The sequence below is a fragment of the Corella eumyota genome, chromosome 7 (genome assembly GCF_963082875.1).
Source record: "Corella eumyota chromosome 7, kaCorEumy4.1, whole genome shotgun sequence".
NCBI classification, from domain to species: Eukaryota; Metazoa; Chordata; class Ascidiacea; order Phlebobranchia; family Corellidae; genus Corella; species Corella eumyota.
The window spans coordinates 6,868,857-6,889,146 of record NC_137496.1 but is presented as its reverse complement, the minus strand read 5'-3'; the positions used below and the strand labels follow the sequence as shown (position 1 = coordinate 6,889,146).

At 28.5% G+C, this 20,290-nt stretch overlaps 2 protein-coding genes across 2 annotated transcripts; one reads left to right on the top strand and one right to left on the bottom strand.

Annotated features, from left to right (window-relative positions):
- Positions 1-146: 146 nt before the first annotated feature.
- LOC145759479 (bifunctional peptidase and (3S)-lysyl hydroxylase Jmjd7-like) lies at positions 147-3,326 on the bottom strand. The gene is made up of 7 exons (XM_082573314.1): positions 3,084-3,326; positions 2,583-2,740; positions 2,146-2,315; positions 1,697-1,851; positions 1,276-1,446; positions 1,001-1,121; positions 147-789 (listed from the first exon to the last, which is right to left on the bottom strand). Exons 1-7 carry the CDS (start codon positions 3,317-3,319, stop codon positions 616-618), a joined length of 1,185 nt encoding a protein of 394 aa, XP_082429440.1. The 5' UTR covers positions 3,320-3,326; the 3' UTR covers positions 147-615.
- A 2,296-nt stretch (positions 3,327-5,622) lies between these two features.
- On the top strand, positions 5,623-18,021 carry LOC145759404 (peroxisomal sarcosine oxidase-like). Its single transcript, XM_082573226.1, has 8 exons — positions 5,623-5,767; positions 6,484-6,650; positions 7,092-7,302; positions 15,331-15,519; positions 16,163-16,306; positions 16,883-17,053; positions 17,415-17,490; positions 17,670-18,021. Exons 1-8 carry the CDS (start codon positions 5,672-5,674, stop codon positions 17,795-17,797), a joined length of 1,182 nt encoding a protein of 393 aa, XP_082429352.1. The 5' UTR covers positions 5,623-5,671; the 3' UTR covers positions 17,798-18,021.
- Positions 18,022-20,290: the final 2,269 nt, after the last annotated feature.

The following is a 20,290-nucleotide window of genomic DNA, read 5'->3' as shown; positions in this document are numbered from 1 at the left end:
GAAACTTATAAACTATATTATTTCGGTTTTCCCCGCATTAATAAAAGAAAATAAATAGATAAACACTAAATATTTCAATAATACGATGGAAGAAATTGGCAAAACTATATTCAGGATTTAAAACATGTCAAATCTGTTTGAATAAATCCGTTTTATTAAAATTCCATACATTTAAAATGTATTTTATTTATTTATTTTTATCTATAGATCGCTTCTTAACTAAAAGGTTTAAATTAGTATACCACGCCATCTGTGCAAACCATCATATTTTTATAGTAAAATTCCAATTTTCCCATTTATCATGTAGATGCCTTAAAAAAATGTTCTTGGTAAAAAATATTTTAACAAAACTTAAGTAATTCAAAATAAATTATTTATAAAATGGTATTTTTTCAACACATTTCTTAGTTATAAAATTAGTTGACTACATACAAATTTATAAGTTATTTTAAATTTATCTTACTTATAATGTTATACTGTTTACTGTATTAACATTTACATTTAAAAGGTATTGCAAATAATCTTTTAACATTTTTCATGTTTTAAACAGTCACATGCTCTGTCAGTGATTTTCTTATCTTACGGTTTTAAATAATTAAAATCAGTTAACAATATTCACAATTCGTCTTTATTACGAATTTTTTGTGTGTAAGGATTTGTATCAATAATTCGATGTTTCATATTCATAAAGCCTTTAGTAATAATTGACCGTGGCGCAGTAAAAACTTCGCTTATCTCCAATAAGTTGTTGTTATTTGCGTCTAATTTATCAAAGAACGTATCAAGCTCCTAAAAATTAAAAAATAATTTTAAATTATCATTGCAAATCATGCTGTAGCAGGCCGGGATGTGTTCAATTTAAGTGATCAGTTAATGTATCCATCGTAATAAATGTCTAAAAACCTTATTTCGTTACGTTTTTTTAATTACATAATTATTTGAACTGTATCAAAGAAAAATAATTATATTGTAAAAAAAATTTAAAAAATCTTAATCTCACCTTTAAATGTTTTTTAGTTGCTTTTTGATCAATTGGGTCAAAATACAAGATAAAAATGTATTTGAAATCCTTTCGTGTTGCTGTGTCATTTCCTTCTGAAAAGGCCTCGAACAGTGTTGACCTAACATAATTTGATAACTTAATAAAGCAACCTAATTGCTGCAGGACAAAATATTTAAAGTATTAAATGGCTCAAACTAAATAGCAAATTTAAAAGAATATAGTAAAATCAAACTTATTTATTGAAAATAATTTTAAACAACAATTTAACTAACCTTCTTGTTGTTGTTCGGTTTGCTATAACCACGTTTGTAACGTTCTGGTAATCACCAATTTTATTTATATTGCGTTCACATTGGGTTCTGTATGGAAGATCCAATATCTTATTCCACCACACATTAATTGCAAGATTTCTGCTTCCTTTGGAATTAATTTGGTGATACCATCTATAAAGTTAAAACGATTTTGTTATTTTTGCGAAACTTTTTTTTACCCGCAATTAAAAAAATACCGATTACGCAAAAAAGTAAATATAGAGCTCGGTGTGAGTTGTTGTGCCTTTTCTGGGGATTAAGAAAGCATAAAATTGTATTAATACCATCCCTAATAAAAATACTTTTAATTTTTATGCGTTAACGAAGGGTACTTGCTATACAATGTCGTTTTTTAAAAAGTTTTACGTTTAAAACAACTTACTGATATGGAATGTACATGCAATCTCCTGCCTCCATGCTAACTTTGTACCATGGGATTTTACTTATACTGGGGTATTTAATAAGGTCGACCTTTTCGACATCAACTTCACTGTAACCTTCCTCGGGAACGTCTATAATTCCATTATCTATATGGATCTAAAAATATTTATACAGTGCCTGGTGTAATAAATCAAATTAAATTATAAAAGTAATACAAACGGCAATCTAAAGCCATGCTTATAGTGTCGGATTTAAAAAAATCAACCTATTTGCAAACTTTCCATAATTATTTTTTGTAGTTTTAAAATATTTGCGTGTGCGAGCTCTAAATAACGACAAAAAAGCACTTTTTTTTCTTATAAATGGTATACTGACCATGACATCTGGTGACAAGCCAAGCGGAAAAATGATTTATTTTAATTGAAACATATCGGCTAAATTTTTGCATACCTTGTCTATAAGAACAATATCTTTAGTACCATCGTAAAGACAATTAAGGTTCTCAAATCCATCGTTGTGAAGCAAGGATTTGGTTCCACCAGACGAAAACCACATAATCATTGTTGAAATATAATCAGTTATTCCACCTCCTAGCAAAGCTTTCGGTAAATAAACTTCCTCTAAAAAAGGTAACATTATTTATTTATTTTAGGTGATTAAAAACAAAAAAATAAATTAGTTCAGCAACAAGATTATATTGTTATGTCATGTTCATAAATAATAAGCATAAAATAAGTTAAAAAATAGTTTTTTTTATTATTTAATGCAAATTTATAACATATTTTTAATTGATGATTTTCCAGTTTAATAATCGTGTAATGAGAATAGCCTTATAAAAACACAACGTCGAAACTAATTTTGCTCTTTCGTTTACACAAAATTTCAACCTGTCATTGGGTTTGGAGGCAGAATATCTTCGACAAGATATATTTCTTCATGTTTATAAACATCAATAAATTGACCAAAGCGCATTGACTGCAACCCAAAACTTCTGTTTTCTTTTTTACCTTCTTCAGCATCAATTATCCAATCTCCATAGGTTTTTCTGTTATATGATAAAATTAATTTTTGTTTAAAATAATAAATTATAAGAGTAATTTTTTACTGTAAGATTAACCAATTTAACCATTACCTCCTATACAAACAAAATAGACCAAAACTAACCTTTATTTATTTTTTCTAAGCTAAAGTTTAAAATAAAAATTATTTCAATGCTAATACAAGGAATAGGTTTTAACGAACCTTACAGAATGAGATTAACTGATCTTACACTGTTACAAACAAATTACTTACTTATTTAACTGGTTTACTAAAAGAAACGCTTTAATTTATTAAAAACATTAACAAAGCATTACAATAAAAAATACGTAAAACAAATTGTAACTTACTTTAGGTAAAAATCACTTTTCCAGTTTTCATAACTAGGAAATTTTTTTGCGGCATCTCTCATTAACAACGGCTTTCCCTGCCTAACATAATCATCAAAAAACTTAATTGGGTCTGGAACGTCATAAACTGGTTGTAAAATGGTTGGCTTTGCGTGGGAACCAAGTGGTTGCATGTGCCCGATCGGTTCAGCAAAACAAGTTGATAATGTTAACGTTACAAACAGCAAAATAAACATGGTTTTACTAATGACCTAAAAACATAAAAACCTAATTTAAAATACATAGAAGTGGTTTTAACGTATCCATTTAAAAAAAGTTGTTTGCGTTTAAGCACCAATGCAAAACCACTGTTCGCTTTTGAACCTGGTGTTTACAGATAGCTTAAATCGCGTTATCACCATAGACACTTTCTTATAAGAATATATCCTCTATTACCTATACTTTTTTATAGATTAAATTTTATTGTAATGACTTATTGTTAATAATCAACTAAACTGTTATTTAAGTACAATGGCACAGTTACCCTAGTTTTTTAATACCTTTCACTATATATTACTTTTTTATTATAGGCGTATAACTAAATTGTACAATCTCCATATGCGCCGTTTTGTTTTATTCCATACGCTTTAACATAGAAGCAGGAAACAGCTTAGAGCTTAAGTTTCCTTTATTAAAAAATTAAATTACGTAACCAGTCACGTGACATAAAATCAAAAATCTAATTCCAAAAACACAAAATTTTATATACCTTTATTAATATATTAATTTACCATCATATTTACACTTTTTATAATTTGATTTACCACCAGTGCATAAAATGATATCTAACAGTAAAATAACGCAATATTTTTTGTTTGTACTTTTGAGATGTATATACACTATAATCTATTTTGTATAGCATAAATAAAATAAAATTTAAAGGCTTAAGCAACGTGACTTAACCGAAGTTTTTAAAAACATGTTTTACTGATAAAAACAATGTTAGTTTGCCCAATGATCATATTTGCCTAAATACTAAAACTTCGTACTGTTTTTTTAGTTTAAATAACAAAATCATTAACTTTTTTGCAATTAGTACACCATTTATATTGTAGTCAGGAATTCGCAGACACGTCACAACAGCCATTGCATGATTTTGCGCTATGCTAAGTTCAGCGTTAAATTTTCGATAAAATACGTCATCAAATACTTTTTTGGTATTTTTTAAAATTTTTCCTAATTAAACTATTAATAAAAAAATGTTAATTTCGCATGTTGCAGGCCCTTTAAAGAACCGCCTTTTCTTTATTTACTTTTTTTAAATTTTTGTTCCCTCATTTTTTAGTTCCTTCATTTTTCGTTCCTTTATTTTCGTTTTTTTTCATTTTGTGTTCTTTTTTCTGTTTTCTTTATTTTTCGTACCTTTATTTATCGGTTTCTTTATTTTTCGTTCTCTTATTTTCCGTTTCCTTTATTTTATTTTTTTTATTTTCTGGTTTCTTCATTTTTCGGTTTTTCATTTTCTGTTCCTTCATTTTCTATTTTCTCAAATTCTGCATTTTCACGAATATTATTATTTCTTATGTTAGTCTTTGCCGAAGTGCTTTCTTATGTTAGTCTTTGAAAATTGTCAGGCCTAAGATTCTGGTTGGATTTACTAATGTTTACAATGTTTTTTTTAGTTTTAAAGGAAAGTGTTAAAACAAATAATTATTATAAATATTGGCATATCATACTAAATCTTAACAACAACCTAGAAAGCTAGACCTGACAACAAATCAAAAATAGTTCTAACCTCTTTCTGTATGCAGCCAGGATGCCAGGGAGAATTAATGTTCGGTTAAGTTGTCAGTTGCTAGTTTGCAGACTGGTTTTGTTTTTGGGTAAAAGCAGAAAAGAGTCTGTCAGTCTGTAAATCATTAAATTGAGTTGTCATCAGACTGCCAAGTTGAATTATTGTCAGGTAAAGTTGTCTTTATTGTTAGATGTTTGTGGGTTAAATTCAGTCATGGTTCAATGGTTCGGTTATTTTGTTCGGGTAGTACTGAAATACGGAATGTGGAAAGTTATGGGTGTGCGAAATACCGAGGCCAGATTTAAAAGCGTTCATAAAAAAATTGCTGAATGCGAAAAGGACAAAATTTTTATATCCTTTTTGTGTTTTGTACATTGATTAAACTAATTAAAAGATATATTTAAAAAACATATAGTCAGGTGGATAGTCAGATTGTATATTATTATAATATTAGATTATGGGAAACCGGAAATCTAACCATTTTTATGTTAAATAATCTTTTAAAAATTCTTACAAATAAATAAGATTAATGTATATATATATTTTTGTTGTCCTTTATTATTATTGTTATTGCCGCCAAATGCAGCCATCAGAAAGTTGTTTTTAAATCACGCTTATTTAAATGGTATTCTTAAAAAAGTATATACCCTAATTGTTGCTGAAAAAGATAACTTATAGTTAGGGCGAATTAAATAGCATTAATGTTTTTTAATGTTAACAGATATCAATAGTTTTTGCTACTTCTCTTTTATGTTTACTAGACATTGTTAATAAAAAGTTTTATTAAAGCATAAAAAAAATAAATACTTAAAACATGTATGATGTAGTTGTTGTTGGTGCCGGTGTTGAAGGTCTTTGTGCAGCAAGACATTTGGCAAAGAACAAGAAAAAAACTCTATTGCTAGACCAGGTAGCAATTTTATGATCACTTGTATTTTACTGTTCTCAGAAAAACTATCATACTTTGCGGCCCTAGGTAGTTCTTTCTCATACTTTACATTAATGCCTAGTTTCCTCTTGTACTTAACAGTCCTACCTAATTTTCTCTTGTACTAGTGGTCTAGCTAATTCTTTCTCTTGTATTTTACGGTCTTAGCTGATTTTGTCTGATATTTAAAAGTTTTTTGCTAATTCTCTCTTGTACTTTACGGTCCTAAGATTTTTCAAGATCCATTAAGTACAAGTGATTCTAATTTTATACTATAAAAATAATAAATACATGCTATTTTTTTTTGGTAAATGTTCAGTTTATATTAGATTAAAAAACATAGAGTAGTACACTTGGCTTTACCACATAAGGTCATTGCCTTGATTATAAATGCTTCCATGCTGCTCCTTTGGGTAAAATGTTATTAATCGTAAACTCGTGATGGCAAAAACTTTTTTATAAATAAAATCTGGTAATTATAATAGTTATTACTATCTTAAACTACCAAGGGCAACATTAGACTGGGTAAGGCAACAATATTACTCTATGTTTAGGGCTAAAGGTGTCCTCTTCCCTTTAAAAATAAATTAACCTAAAATAAATAAAAATGTAATTAAAATAAAATTTTTGAAAAGATGCACTACAGTACTTATTACATGCAAATAACTAAATTTTGAATTTATGAAAAATTTTTTTAGTTTGAAGTACCAAATAATCGAGGTAGTTCAAAAGGCCAAACAAGAGGGCTACGTCATACCTATGACAAATTTTGCTATGCTCAGATGATACCCGAATCTCTAAGAAAATGGAAGGAATTAGAAAAAGAAGTTAATAACAAAGAGGAAAATTATCTAAAGTTGTTTATGTAAGATTTTTTCCATTTGCTTGTTTTATAGGCGTTATTAGTTTAATTGGACTATTGTTTTATAGATATTATTAGTTTAAACTTACTTAAAGATTGTACTTTTTTCAAATTTTTTTTTTTAATTTATATGAGGCATTCCTCTGAAATTATTCGTGGGCCTTCTTGTGGTTTAGTTAAAAATTTCGCAGGCCAAAGGCAGTTAGTCATAAAATGTCGCAGCTCAAAACTCGTCTTTAATCCGTTTTAAAATTATGTTTTTGAGACACAAAATCATAGAACTACGCTAAGTGACATCAAACGGCAGATAAGTATAACTAAAAATACTCAAAATTGCAAAATTACGCTCATATCTCGGTTAGGATTCACATTTTACTCTATGTTCAGAATATTGAAAAGTATTTCCTCTTTAAGGATAAATGAAAAAAAAAATTATTTTTGTAGAAACACAGGATTACTGACAGTTTGTGCAGACCCAAAACAAAGCAACAAATTCATTGAAAATCATCACAGATTAGGATTAAATTTTGAGGTTTTCACCGGAATTGAGGCAAAAAAAAAGTTTCCTGGAATAAAACCTAATTCAAATTCTGTTTGTTTGTATGAAAAGGAAGCTGGTGTTCTGATTGCTAATTTATGTTTACTGGCATTAAAGGTAATTAACTAAGTTTATTAAACCATACATAAATTTACAATTTTTTGATTATGTTATACATTTTTGTCAGATGATAATACTTTAGATTTTTTTTACTAAAATTGGGTATATTGATTAGCTTAACTATATATTTTAATTTTTATATTAAAAACACTTGTTTGTTGTTTATTTAATTGTTGTATCAAAAAAAGCTTTTGTAAAATTTTTAATAAATTATTTTTGGGTAAGTTATCATCATAAACTGACAACTACATCAGGGCAGCATTACGAAACTTGTCAAGTTAAATTTAACGAGCATTAATGCACCAAAATTTAGCAAGCTTTCTTGCTTGTAAATCGATATCACGAAACCACCTAGTTTTGTTAAAAATGAGAGAATTCAAAATAAGGAGTTTCGGGTTACGCAAAGTGATGTTTTTTACGTTTTTACACAATATTAAGGGCTACATCAAAGCGGGGATATTACATCATACCCATGAGGTTGCTTTTATACTGTTGTTTTTATAATACCAGTAAAAACTTGTACGGTTATTATATTTTATGGTAGAATGCAATTTTTCAAAAAACAGAATATAGGTGTATATATACACTTGTATTTATTCAAAAACCGTACTAAAAAGCCCGGCTGAAAGATTATTAGAAAGCCACGCTAAAACAGTTTGTTAATGTGAACTATTTTAAAATACACTTCACATCCATAAGGTATATCAAAAGCTAAATTAAATCGCATATGGTCGATAGTTAAGTTAATAAATTTAAATAGCAATATATACAGATATTTTAAGGCATTTATTTAGCAATTTTAAATTTTAAAATATATTTTTATAAATAACTTAAGCATTATGTTCCCAAAAAATTATTTTCAATGTTTAAAATAGCAGTAATCAAGGCAAAATACTCCTTGCTAAGTTAACAAACGGTAAATTCTACTCACTAAATTTTGTTCGTTCTCGTTTGTTAAAAGTGAAATTTTTTGTTTCGTAATTTCTTACTCGCTATTGACGTAAAAGTAATGAGATCGTTAACTTAAAAGGGAACTCAACAGAAAAATAAGGCCAGCTTATATTTATGTTTTTCTGAACTGTCATTTAAATTTTTAATTAAAAATATATTCGGGCCCATAGTAAGCCTGATTTGATGTTTTAAACTTTGACAGCAAACTCTTTATGATGTCAGCGGGTTGTACGCGATTTGTTAGCTATATGTTATGATGCCGCCATAAGCTGTTTTAAAGTTGCACGAGTTTTCTGTAAAAGTTGAACTAATTTAAAAGGATAGTTCTACATTGCACAAGTATTTTATTCATTTGGATATACGAAAATATGTTGCAAGGGTTTACATTTAATTGTTTTAGTTTAAACAAATAGACTCATCGCCATGCCAAACTGACTCGTCTTACCTTGCAGCAATAAGAAAAATTATGTTAGTAAAACAATGCTTTAATATGTGGTAATTTCTATTCTGTTACTACAAGCTTAAAAATTGATATGATGGTATAAAAAGTAAAAAAAATGAAGTCACGAAAATACAAACACCTTAAATTATTAAAAATTTCAACTATTAGAATAATTGTTATAAGCCTTTTAAGATAATCTGTAAACCATAGTTATGTCTATTGCTGTAAACCAAAATGAACTATGTTTGGGAAAGCTTATAAACGTTTTTTTTATACAAATTCGGAAACAACCCCGTGTCATAATAAAGGTTAGCCATCGAAGTTCAATACATTGAATCATGCTTTTTACAGAAACATAAATATTTTTAATTGCAGTTTTAAACTCAGTACAGTTTAAAAAAACATATTAGCTGGATTCGTTTATCTGTTGAGTTCCCCTTTAACGAGTTCCGTAATGCCCTCCCTGGTCTCTTTAATATGTAAAATAACTGTAATGAAAAAAAATTTGTCACCGTAATAGGGCTTGTGCTTTTTTAATGAGCAAAACATCGCAAGACATCAATTATAAGTCGCAGTATAAATTGTGCAATAAAAACTGAAACATAAAATTGTTACATAATGTTGTCTGATGACAAAGAATTTTTGTCATACCGCAAGGCAGTGCTGTTGTCAAATCGCATCGTGTGTACTTGTTGACCAAAACTTGTATGGGCACAATTAAACTTTTTATCACATTTAAAAAGATTGTATCATATTAAGAGAAAGGTTATTCCTATTTTTTTATTTCTTAAACGTACTTTATGTCTGAGTATGTTTATCTTAGTTGCCTGAAACTCTTCTTATTTAATAGTGTGTTACACTTAATCAACTTCATAAAACAATTTATTGGTTGGTATATGCTTTGTTGCATAACTAAAAAAAAAAAATTTTTGCTCTTGTGTCACAATAGTTGTTTTTACCACCTAAAAGGCTGTCGTGTAATCTTTTAACTTTAACAGTGAGTTAAACAACAAGAGTAAAAAAACATTTATTACTTTTGGTTATATAAAAAATTTGATAAAAAATTTGAATTAACAGACTTACAGTGTAAAAAAAGTTAATAGGTTTGATACTGATTTAACTTAAAGCTTAAACTTTATTACATAAGTTAACTTCATTTGACGATTAGCCAATTAACCTGTCACTAAATAAACTAAAGTAAAACCTGCTCCAAGTTAACTATATATAAGAATGATTTCAGATGGTTACCATTCAATCCCTACACAGGACTGTTAACTTAAATGATTTATAGAACATAAACCTGTATAGTAAAAAGTAAATCAGTCATGCATAAAATAACAATGCATCTAGTCATGCATGAAAAAAAATGAAACAAATAAGTATACTATAAATAAAACACAACATAATTATCATATGATATAACAAAATCATTATGTTTTTTTTTAGTTAATTGGCAAGAATCCAGTGTTTAAAACCTCTTAAAGACTTAAAGCATTAATGCCAATTTTGGTTAAACAATCAGCCAATTGACTATTGGTATTAACCCAATTAATTGAACTTATATCTCTGTTTTCAATCATCTCACTTATGGCTCCAACATCTATGCGTAACCGTTTGTCTGTCACGCATTTAATCGATCAGGATGCATCATATACAGAACAACTATCTGTGATGGCCGCTATAGGAAGCATGTCATTATTAACTTTCCTATAAATCAGTTCTGTAAACACTGAACATATAAATATTGCTCCATCAATGCCATCCGTTAAAGCCAAAGTCTCAGCTGCTAAAGAACTTCTTGTAATTCATCTTATTTTTCTTCATTGCCAGTTTAGTAGATTGCAACTGTTGTTCTTTTCAACAAGAAATATAAGGTAGGTGCCTTGACTTCCACCATTTGTTAAATTTACGAAAGCAGCATCAGTATAAACAACCAATTGCAAATTTTCAAAATTACCCAAATTTCTAAACACAATATCTGATTGATAAGATTTTACCTTTTGAATAACTTTATTACACGCAATAACATTTTTAATTTTTGCTTCTTTAAAATTGGTTGCAAGTAGGCATGTTTAAAACTTATTTTAGGCCTTGTTTGACTGCTCAGCCAAAGCAGTTGTCCAATCCTTGATCTTAGTCATTTTCGTTTCATAATTGTTATATCTTTTTCAGGAAACTGTCTTTTTGAGACTTCGATTTCTATAGGCTTCAAGTTGTTTGTGTAGTCTTTCTGAGTAATTGAAACCTTTATTTCGATTTGTTGTACTTTTATGAACATATCAATCTAACAGATATACAGTGTTGACCATTGAATGGAACTTCCTCATAAACATCATTTTCTTTCCAACTTTTTAATTCACATTCTTTAGCATCATTAAACAATTCTGTTGATAAATGATAAATTTCTTCTAATACAACTGCATTTGATTCAATACCTTTGTTTTTCTCCCTCTATATCAATGGGGGCCAAAAATTCCACATTAAAAGTTACTGTATCTGCCAGTTACTTTTCCAGCTCTATTACTAATTTTTCCTGTACAGAGTGTACCATTCTCATCCACGAATTCAAATTAAAGACCTTTTTTTAGTTTCGGAGATTGAGTTGTGGTTGGGGGAAGTAGGAAGATTTTAGGGTAGTAGAGAGATTTTAATCAATGTTTATGTCCTCATCGCTCGACTCATAACTTGATGTATTGTCTTCCTTTATAGCTGGTTCATGACAAGGAGAAATATTTTTATTTCTTAAGAATCTGAATTATCAGAGTCAATTGGTTGTACCCAACAACTATAAGCTTTAATGTGCTGTCAACCATGCCTCATAAAGACAACAGCAGATCCTTTTCACATATTAATATCTTCTTGTTTGTAATAAACTTTGTCACCAATACAAAAACTTTCTTTTTATCGTTTAAAGACATTTTATTGAAACTTTTTCACATAACATCTTCTTTCTTTAGCATATCAGAATCAAGTGACTTTGGAGCAATTTTAATGCAATAATGGGCGCTTGTTGACAAACTTAAATGTAATTCCTTTTCAAATATTTCAGCTTTATCGTTACCTAAATTAATTTTTGCATTTGCTTTTTTTAATGATGACTTACTAAGCAGTGAAGGAAGATTATATCCGACGACTTCAACATCAATATAACAAATATTTTCTCTTACTAAAGCTGGTACTCTTGCTTTCATGAACAAAAATATTCCTTTTCCATCTTCAAATCGACAGCTTGTTTTGCTTAGGCTACTTTTTACACTGCTTTTATAATAAAAATTAAGTCCTTTGACATAGTTGTTATACCACTTTTTTTCATATACTGTTTTTGTACAGGCTGTGTCAATTACAGCTGATCCCATGACCTCAGTAACAAAAATTTCTGATTTAATGTTGTCTTTCATAAAAACAACATCTACAACTTCAGACTTAGCTGGGCCTGTTACAATGTTAACTGCTCCGTCACAAAATCGATGGGGACACTTTGCAGCCTAATGCATTTTGGAATTACAAATCATGCATCTGGTAACATTTCCAAATTTATTTAATTTATTTAGCTTTCTTTTGGAATTGAAGTTTGAATTACTGTATTACCCAGTTTTTTGTTTTTATGAGAATTTTCTGATTATTTTGACAAAAATACTTTTTTGATATTAATACATGAAGTGGACTCAGTAACCTTTTTAAAAATTCTTAGCAGATTTTAAACTAGAAAATTTCTAGTCACTGCCCATGATGGGAACTAACTGTTGTTAAGTATCAGAAAGACCAGCATGATCTATCAGCTTAAAACCTAATATTGCATTAGGTAGTTTCTTATCATAAACGGACATCCCATGATACAAATGTTCATATTCCAGAATATAATCTGACATTGACATGCCTTCACCTTTTTTAAAGTTGTTTTTTTTTTTTTTTTTTTTTTGAATGCTAAGTCTAACTTTACTAACAACTTGGTCATTTCATCATTACTATGAAGGACTTCACTTCCTAATTCAGAAACTGCATTTTCAGCTCTAACATTTCCTCCCAGAGCTTCTAGATGAACAATAATGGCTTGTTCCTTCTTGTCAACTGATGTGACAAGTTGCCACATGTCAATCTTTATCCTCCATAATTTATATGAGACATTCTCTCCAAACTTTGAAGGCGCTTTTTTACTAACAGTTGCCATTTCAAAATCCAATTAGCAACTAACCATTCTCTGCTACCATTGTTAACTTAAATGATTTATCAAACGTAAACCCTTGTTCAAATAGCATATTAAACATAAACCCTTATTTAAATAGAAAGGTCAAAACTAAAAAACTTTAAGTAACACAAAATGATAGAAAAATCAGTCTTGCATGTAAATAAAACGGAATAAATAACAATACTTAAATGAAACACGTAATATTTTTCATATCATCTAAACAGTGGTAATATGCCGTAAGTACTTACGTATGGTACAGTGTATTGTAAATAAATTTTAATACAAATTAAGTGCACAAATGTACCAAAAAGTCAGGCGAACACAACTTAGCATACGACTAATAAGTGTGCATGCATTATTTTAACTAACAAAAAGTATGATTAAATAAATTTTGTTATTAAAATATATTGTTTTATTTGTTATGTTTATAATTTATAAAAAAAAAATTTACATATTTATGTTTAAAACAAGACCATGATTAATTTACAAGCCGTTTTTCGTAACAAAAAAGCATATGCTGGCATGTTATGAAGGGTAATCGCCATGACAATAATTTTAAAAGAATATGTCAAATAATAAAAATTCAATTTTACATTAAAGCTACCCCTCTTATCTTACCTTCTTAGTTGCGATAATGGGTAAAAAAAGCAGCTGACAAAAAAAGATGTCAACAACACAATAATTCAATACTACAAATCTTGAAAAACATATGTATTTGTAAACAGATTTTGGTCCATATATACATTATTTATTTGTTTAAAAAATAGAAAAAAATAATGACTTTATTTACAATTAATGTATAGCCTGAGTACGTATCACCCGTTAATAACAGGGGGGCTTGCGTTATCCTATAAAAAAAAGCAATAAAATAAATGTAGTTAAAAATATTAGATATAAAATAACTCAAGACTAAAAACAAACTTAAAACAATTTTGTAACAATTTTTGCAAGGTAATGGTTTTGCATTCCAACCGCATTTTGTTCCAGATTTTTTTGTCGTTAGCAAAATCTTTACAATATAAAATTTTTTTTAGATCATTCAATGATTGTTTTTGGTTTATTTTTGTAATTTTTTAACTATTGCAATAAATTGTTTTTTATTAGATTTTAAATCCAAACAAATATACTTTTAGTAAAGCTGTTAGGGGTTGGATTCATGCAGTAATTTTCTTTACCATATATGTAGTGTCTAATTTATATTAGACTCTAATATCTAAAAACTGCAATTACACATTTTTTTCAATTTGAATTTGCTACAAACTTTTTAGATGTAATAAACTACCTTACATGCATTGTTGGTGCAACCATATGGTTTAAATTTTTTCATAATTGTCAATCACAGACTGGAGTTCGATTTTACCAAAATATGAAAGAAATTTAAAAGCAGTACCCTTAATATATATTTTTTATGAATATATAAAAATACTCGGTTTTACCTGATGTGTTCGTTTAAGATCTTTTGGACCAAATATCTAAAAAATTGTTTGTCATGTTGCTTCTTTTTTTTACCTGATGTTGTCTTTTAAATTTCGCAATATGTTATTATTTGACAGTTTGGTGCAAAGTATATGGTTTGTTTTGGGACAACATTATGTTTTCCTTATGACATTCTTTTAATCGGATCTAAATTTTAAATTTTGTCCACCATACTTAATCCTTTTATGCCTAACTACTGGAAATAAACTGCTCTGTTTGCACCTGACCCAGTGCCTCTTTCTTTAATTTTTTTAGTAATATCGCACTTGTTGTAATTCTTTTGGTACAAAGTCAGCATCTTCGAGGTGGGGAATTTGCAGATTTAATTAGCTCTGATTTAGAATTAATTGTTATATAATTTTGCTGTTGCAATCACATGTTGTTTGTGTATGCAATCAATTCCAAAATCATATTCATTTGGTCACATTGCCATGGTTTTACTTAATTTAAGCAGATTTATGTTTGGACACAGTTTTTTTTATTATAAAGTTTCATTTGCATACACCATCACCAGCAATCAATTATTTTCTACCCCTTGCAAAATAAACATGCACTAAAGGAATATGTACCCGCGTTTACAGACCCTCTATTAAGTGTAACCCGACATTGCCTTAATTGTTTGATTATTATCAGTTTTGAGCTGTTCATATTTTTTATTTTGTTGTTGTGGTGGGTTGACATAACGGTTTGACCTCAAGGCTCTAATTTTAATTTACAGCTTTTATTACATAACAGCCTAAAAAGGCACTAAATACCTCTGCCAGGAAAAAAACTTGTTAACAAATTAATTGATGGGCAATGTTATTCAGAGTATACAAAACTGCCAAAGCAACTTCAGCAGTGGTTTTAAGCTGATAAATGTACTCTCTGGTAATTTTTTTTGTTGTTGGTAAAAATTGCGATTAAAAATTAAAAAGTGTGTAACCAGCCATATTGCTTTTTTGGAGGCCTTAACAATCATTTTTTTTAGAAATCTTTCTTGTCTTATAATGGTAAACTAGAAGAAAACAAGAAGGTCATTTCAATTTCACCTCAGAATGAAAACCATGTAATTGTCAACACGAAAACCAGTTGCTATGAGGCGAAATCTATAATAATCACTTGCGGGGCTTGGACCAATTCTCTATTGAAGTCAATTGACATTGAAATTCCAATGAAGGTATTGACTGTGGAAGTGTGCATTATGTTAAACATGATGAGCTCGTAAATTCTGGAAACAATGGCTAATAGTGTCATGTTAGTCCAAGAACTATCTTGATTCACGTTTTATTGCCATGACGGTATATAACACTACCATATATTTTATTTTTAGAATGCAGTTTGTGATATTATTAAGTTTTAATTACCTAATAATAAATGGATTTTTGATTCATTTTGTTTTAAGGCCAAATGGTATAAACACTACACCAGAACGATTAAATTTATAGCAGCTACTTCATTAGCATTAGTCACATTTATGTGTTTTAAAAAGAAAAATTGTTTTAAAGCAATTTTAGATCTTGGCGATTTAAAATTTTTTTTCCTTTAAACAAATAAATTTAAAGAATAAGATAATTATTAATAAAAAAAGTAATTCTTAAACCTATTTTCAAACGTTTTTTAAAAAAAAATTTTAAATAGATTTTTTTTGTAAAATCTTTTTTTGGGATTTTAAGGACAGGTTTTTAAAGAGCTAATTTATGGGGGAGGTAAAGTGTATAATTTTTTGATTGATGTCTATTACTATTTTTTGATAATTGGTGCTTTACTAGCAACATGTAGGCATGTGTGTGTGACTAATTGCCTGATTATTTTTACAACAGATTTTATTACTAGAAGTTATATATTGGAAAGGGAAAACCAAAAGAGTTTACTCTGCTGCCGCAGGTTATCCATTATCCTGTTGGGAGGGAAGTTCAACTTTGGTTTATTCTGTTCCATCTATTGATGAAGCTGGATTAGTTAAGGTTTTTTTTAAATATTGTTTTAAGTTAAGATTTTGGTGTACTTATTTATTTGTTGCTTAAAATATGACTTCGGTATAAATATTGTGTATTATTAAACTGTCGCTATAACATAAAAGCAATCAGGGATTTAATTTAAGGTTTCTGGAGGTAAATTAATAAAAATCGCTGCAATATTTTTAAAATTTTAGAAAACTGACATTGAAGTGTAGTGGCTAAAACACATAGTATCACTATAAAAAGTCCTATATTGAACTTTATCTGCTCACATGCAGTGCTTTTGAGCAAAGTGTTATAAACGCTATAAATTTCCAAAAAGCTATATAACAAGTAGCGGGTTAATTACCAAGGTATAATAGTTAAAAATATCCAAACTGTTTAAGCCCATTTTTCACAAGTATTACTAAACATTTAAGCCGTAAAGTGAAATCTTTTTCACAAGGATAAATATTTAATATTTAAATCACATTTGTCACTAAGAAACTTCCTTTCAATTATCTTTTTGTGACAGTTTCACCAAAAGCGTTCTCTGCAGAATTTCTAAAACAATATTGTATAAATACCATTTTATTAAATTAGGTTGCTTTGCATGACGGAATAGAAGTTAAATCCCAAGATATTGGGTCACCTGTAACTTTCCTTCAATCTCAAAAGGTAAATCAAAACTTACTACGGATAACTAGAGTTGTAAAGGAAAGATATCCCGATTTAATTCCTGTAGTTTCTTCAAAAGAAACGTGTTTTTATCAAGTAAGCAAAAGTTTTGTTTTTAACTTTTATCATTTACTGATTTAAATTCATGTTTATGATTTATGGTGTCTAGTATTTAGTCTGTTTTTTGCTAAATCACATTCACTGAATTATTAAAAAATAACGACTATTAAGGAAAACAGTATTAACATTACATAACAATGCTTTAATACACAAGATCACTGACATATTTCTAGAAACAATTTCACCAAATGAACTTTTTATTGAAAATGCTTTTATACCGACACTTAAACCATATTTATTAACCCTTTTACTCTACCTATTTTTTAAATGCCATTTAACATAAAAATCCGCCACAAGTTCCAATAAATTTATTTTAATAAAAAACTTTAACATTTAGATGACCGACGATGACGATTTTATAATCGATCGTCATCCCAGATACAAAAATGTCGTGTTCGGTGCCGGGTTTTCAGGTAATTATAACAATAAATAGTTAAATAACTAAATACCATTTCATGCTCTAGTCGTTTTTGTAAATTTGTAGTAAATAATTACCACAGTGTTTTTTAAAATAAACCATTTTAAGATAGTTTAGTAACAAGTCAATAAAAAAATTAATAATTAATTTAAATGACCTTTTTTTTTGTTAAAGGACATGGATTTAAAATGGCCCCGATAATTGGCGAAATGCTTAGCGATTTGGCTTTAAATAAACATAACAAATATTGGACTAAGAATTTCTCTTTAACTAGAATTAATAAAAATAAATCTTTATTATAATTACATTTATGTAAACTTTTTTCCATATTAAAAAAAATGTGTGCTAATTAATAGGTTTAAATTATAAAACATACAATTATGCAAGTAAATAATATAGGTTTAGTTTTGCTAAATTTTTATTTTAATATATTCTTATATGTATTATTGGTAACCTTTTGTTTGTTTTAAAGTTTATATAATAAGCAACTTTGCAAAAAAAGGTAATAAATATATTTTATGTACAGGCAAAAAGTATGATATGTTTCATATTAATTGAGTTTGTAAGAAAGTTGACAAAAAAATTTAGTCGATAGTTTAAACTTTATAATGTCTTGAAAACCTAAAATGCTTTTAAATTAGATAAGTAACAGAATATTTTAGGTCAAGGGTTTGGATGGACATCCGGGTAGAGACCGGTATGACAAGTAACCTATAGTAGCAATTATTCTACTGCATCTACAGTTTCTCAAATATCAATTTTCCCCCTATTTTAGCCGCAGCCTTCTGACCGCATATTTTATAATATATTTTTCCTACTATATGTTTTTAGAATATTTGTGGGTTTATATATCCAAAATGTTGTTGTGCCCGCCAGGTGGTGATTAACGTTTGAGTTTTAAATGAGTCGAGGGCTGGTCTGGGTTTAAATCCTTTCTTGGTTTGTTCTATGTAGGGCTAAAAATCGCTGATAAAAAATGTTGTTCTGTTCATGATTTTAGATAGTTTTATCGACAGTTTTTGTTAAATATTAATTACCATCTGTTCGTGCTTTCGTAAATATTTTGTTTTTGGGGGTTCAGGCAGGTGGTTTAATAAAGGGAAATACATAGTTAATTATCGCCGCTGCCCGAGCCATTTGAGTTTATTATTTCATCAAAAATAAATTCTTATATATACATATTTTACCTCGCGTAACTAGATTTTATTGGTTTTTTGTTAATTTAAATAATAAAAATATGCTTCCAATGGGTCTTAATTAATGCGTTTCGAAACAAAATAAGTACCTAAAGAACTGTTGTTAAGAACAAAACATATTAGATAAATCATTGGTTTGGTAGGCATTACCAAGTCCGTGTAAGTTTAAAAATTGCTTAGATTTCTATGAAGCAGAATCCATGTTTATTAGGTGGCGTCCGTTCAGAAAAACGAAATTGCCAAAAAACTGTTTTTAAAACGAACATTCGCACTATATAAAAAGCGGAAATAAATTGTTAAAAAAATCATTTCATACCAGAAAAACGAGGTTAGAGTTCCCATGTAAAAAGAATTGTTAAATAAACCGCAAATTCAATAAACAAGTTATAGTTGAAAGCATTAGAACTCGTTGCTAAAATAGGGAGGAAAAATACGCCAAAGCTTGTTAGCAAATAAATACCAATTCCATTTTAAATTAACATCGAAAACTGTCTGTTTATAAAATTAAAAGTTAGCTTATGCGGATTTCAAACATTAACAAGCAGAAAATTGAAAGAAACGTTTATACATTGTATAGTAATATAAATTAAAGCTTAATTTTTTACGAAACAAAACTGGAGCCTTGCTATTGTAGGAAAAGCACTTAGCATCGCGATCAATTACGCTGCATAGGCTTTCTTAGCCTCAAAACAGCTGTGGTGCTGGTTCACAAATAATGGCAAAAATCACCTGTATTGACAGTCGTGATGTAATTTTCAGTCGTGATGTAAAAAAAAAAATTATTGACAGTCGTGATGTAAAAAAAAAAAAAAAAAAAAAAAATTTTTGGCAAAAATCACCTGTATTGACAGTCGTGATGTAATGGGGGTATCAATTAACACTATCAACTAGAAATAACCTAATATGAAGTACAAAAAAGAATACGTGAGAACCCTTTCTCAGGCAAAATAATAGCTTTCGTTCTGTGAACCCAAATAACTGTGCAAACTCGCTGCCATCCTATGCGGTTAAAAGCCGTACAATTTTTTTAACAATAAAAGAATTACAGAGGAACAATATTTATATGTATTGGTTACTCAAAAGGGTATGAAAACTAAAAAAATACCTTTTTATTCAAGGACAGATCTAATCACCCATAAGGTAATTAGAATTACCAAATTTATATCGTCATTATATTGAAATAGTTAAACATTGTATAGACGCTATGTATGTACATTTTATCGCCCTCAATTTTGGATTAAGGTTATATCTCGATAACATTTCCTGTTGTTGTTTAGTTTTTACCATATAGTAAAAACCTTTAAAAAAACAATAACAATGGGGACGAGTATTTTTTATGTATGCGTCAAATTTTTGCTGAACATATTTTTTCCTGATTCTTGTTAGAATTTATTAATTTGATATAGAATTACCATTTATTTTTATTACAGTGAAACCCATGTAATATAGTTTTGTATTATTTAACCCAGTATATTATTTATTTTTGCATCGTAGAATAATTTAGTTCGTGTCTATTATGTACCATTTGATTAATGTGTCGCTTTACGTGGAAGGAGAAGTTGTGAGTGTGTTGTATTTTTAATAATTGTGATTGTGGAG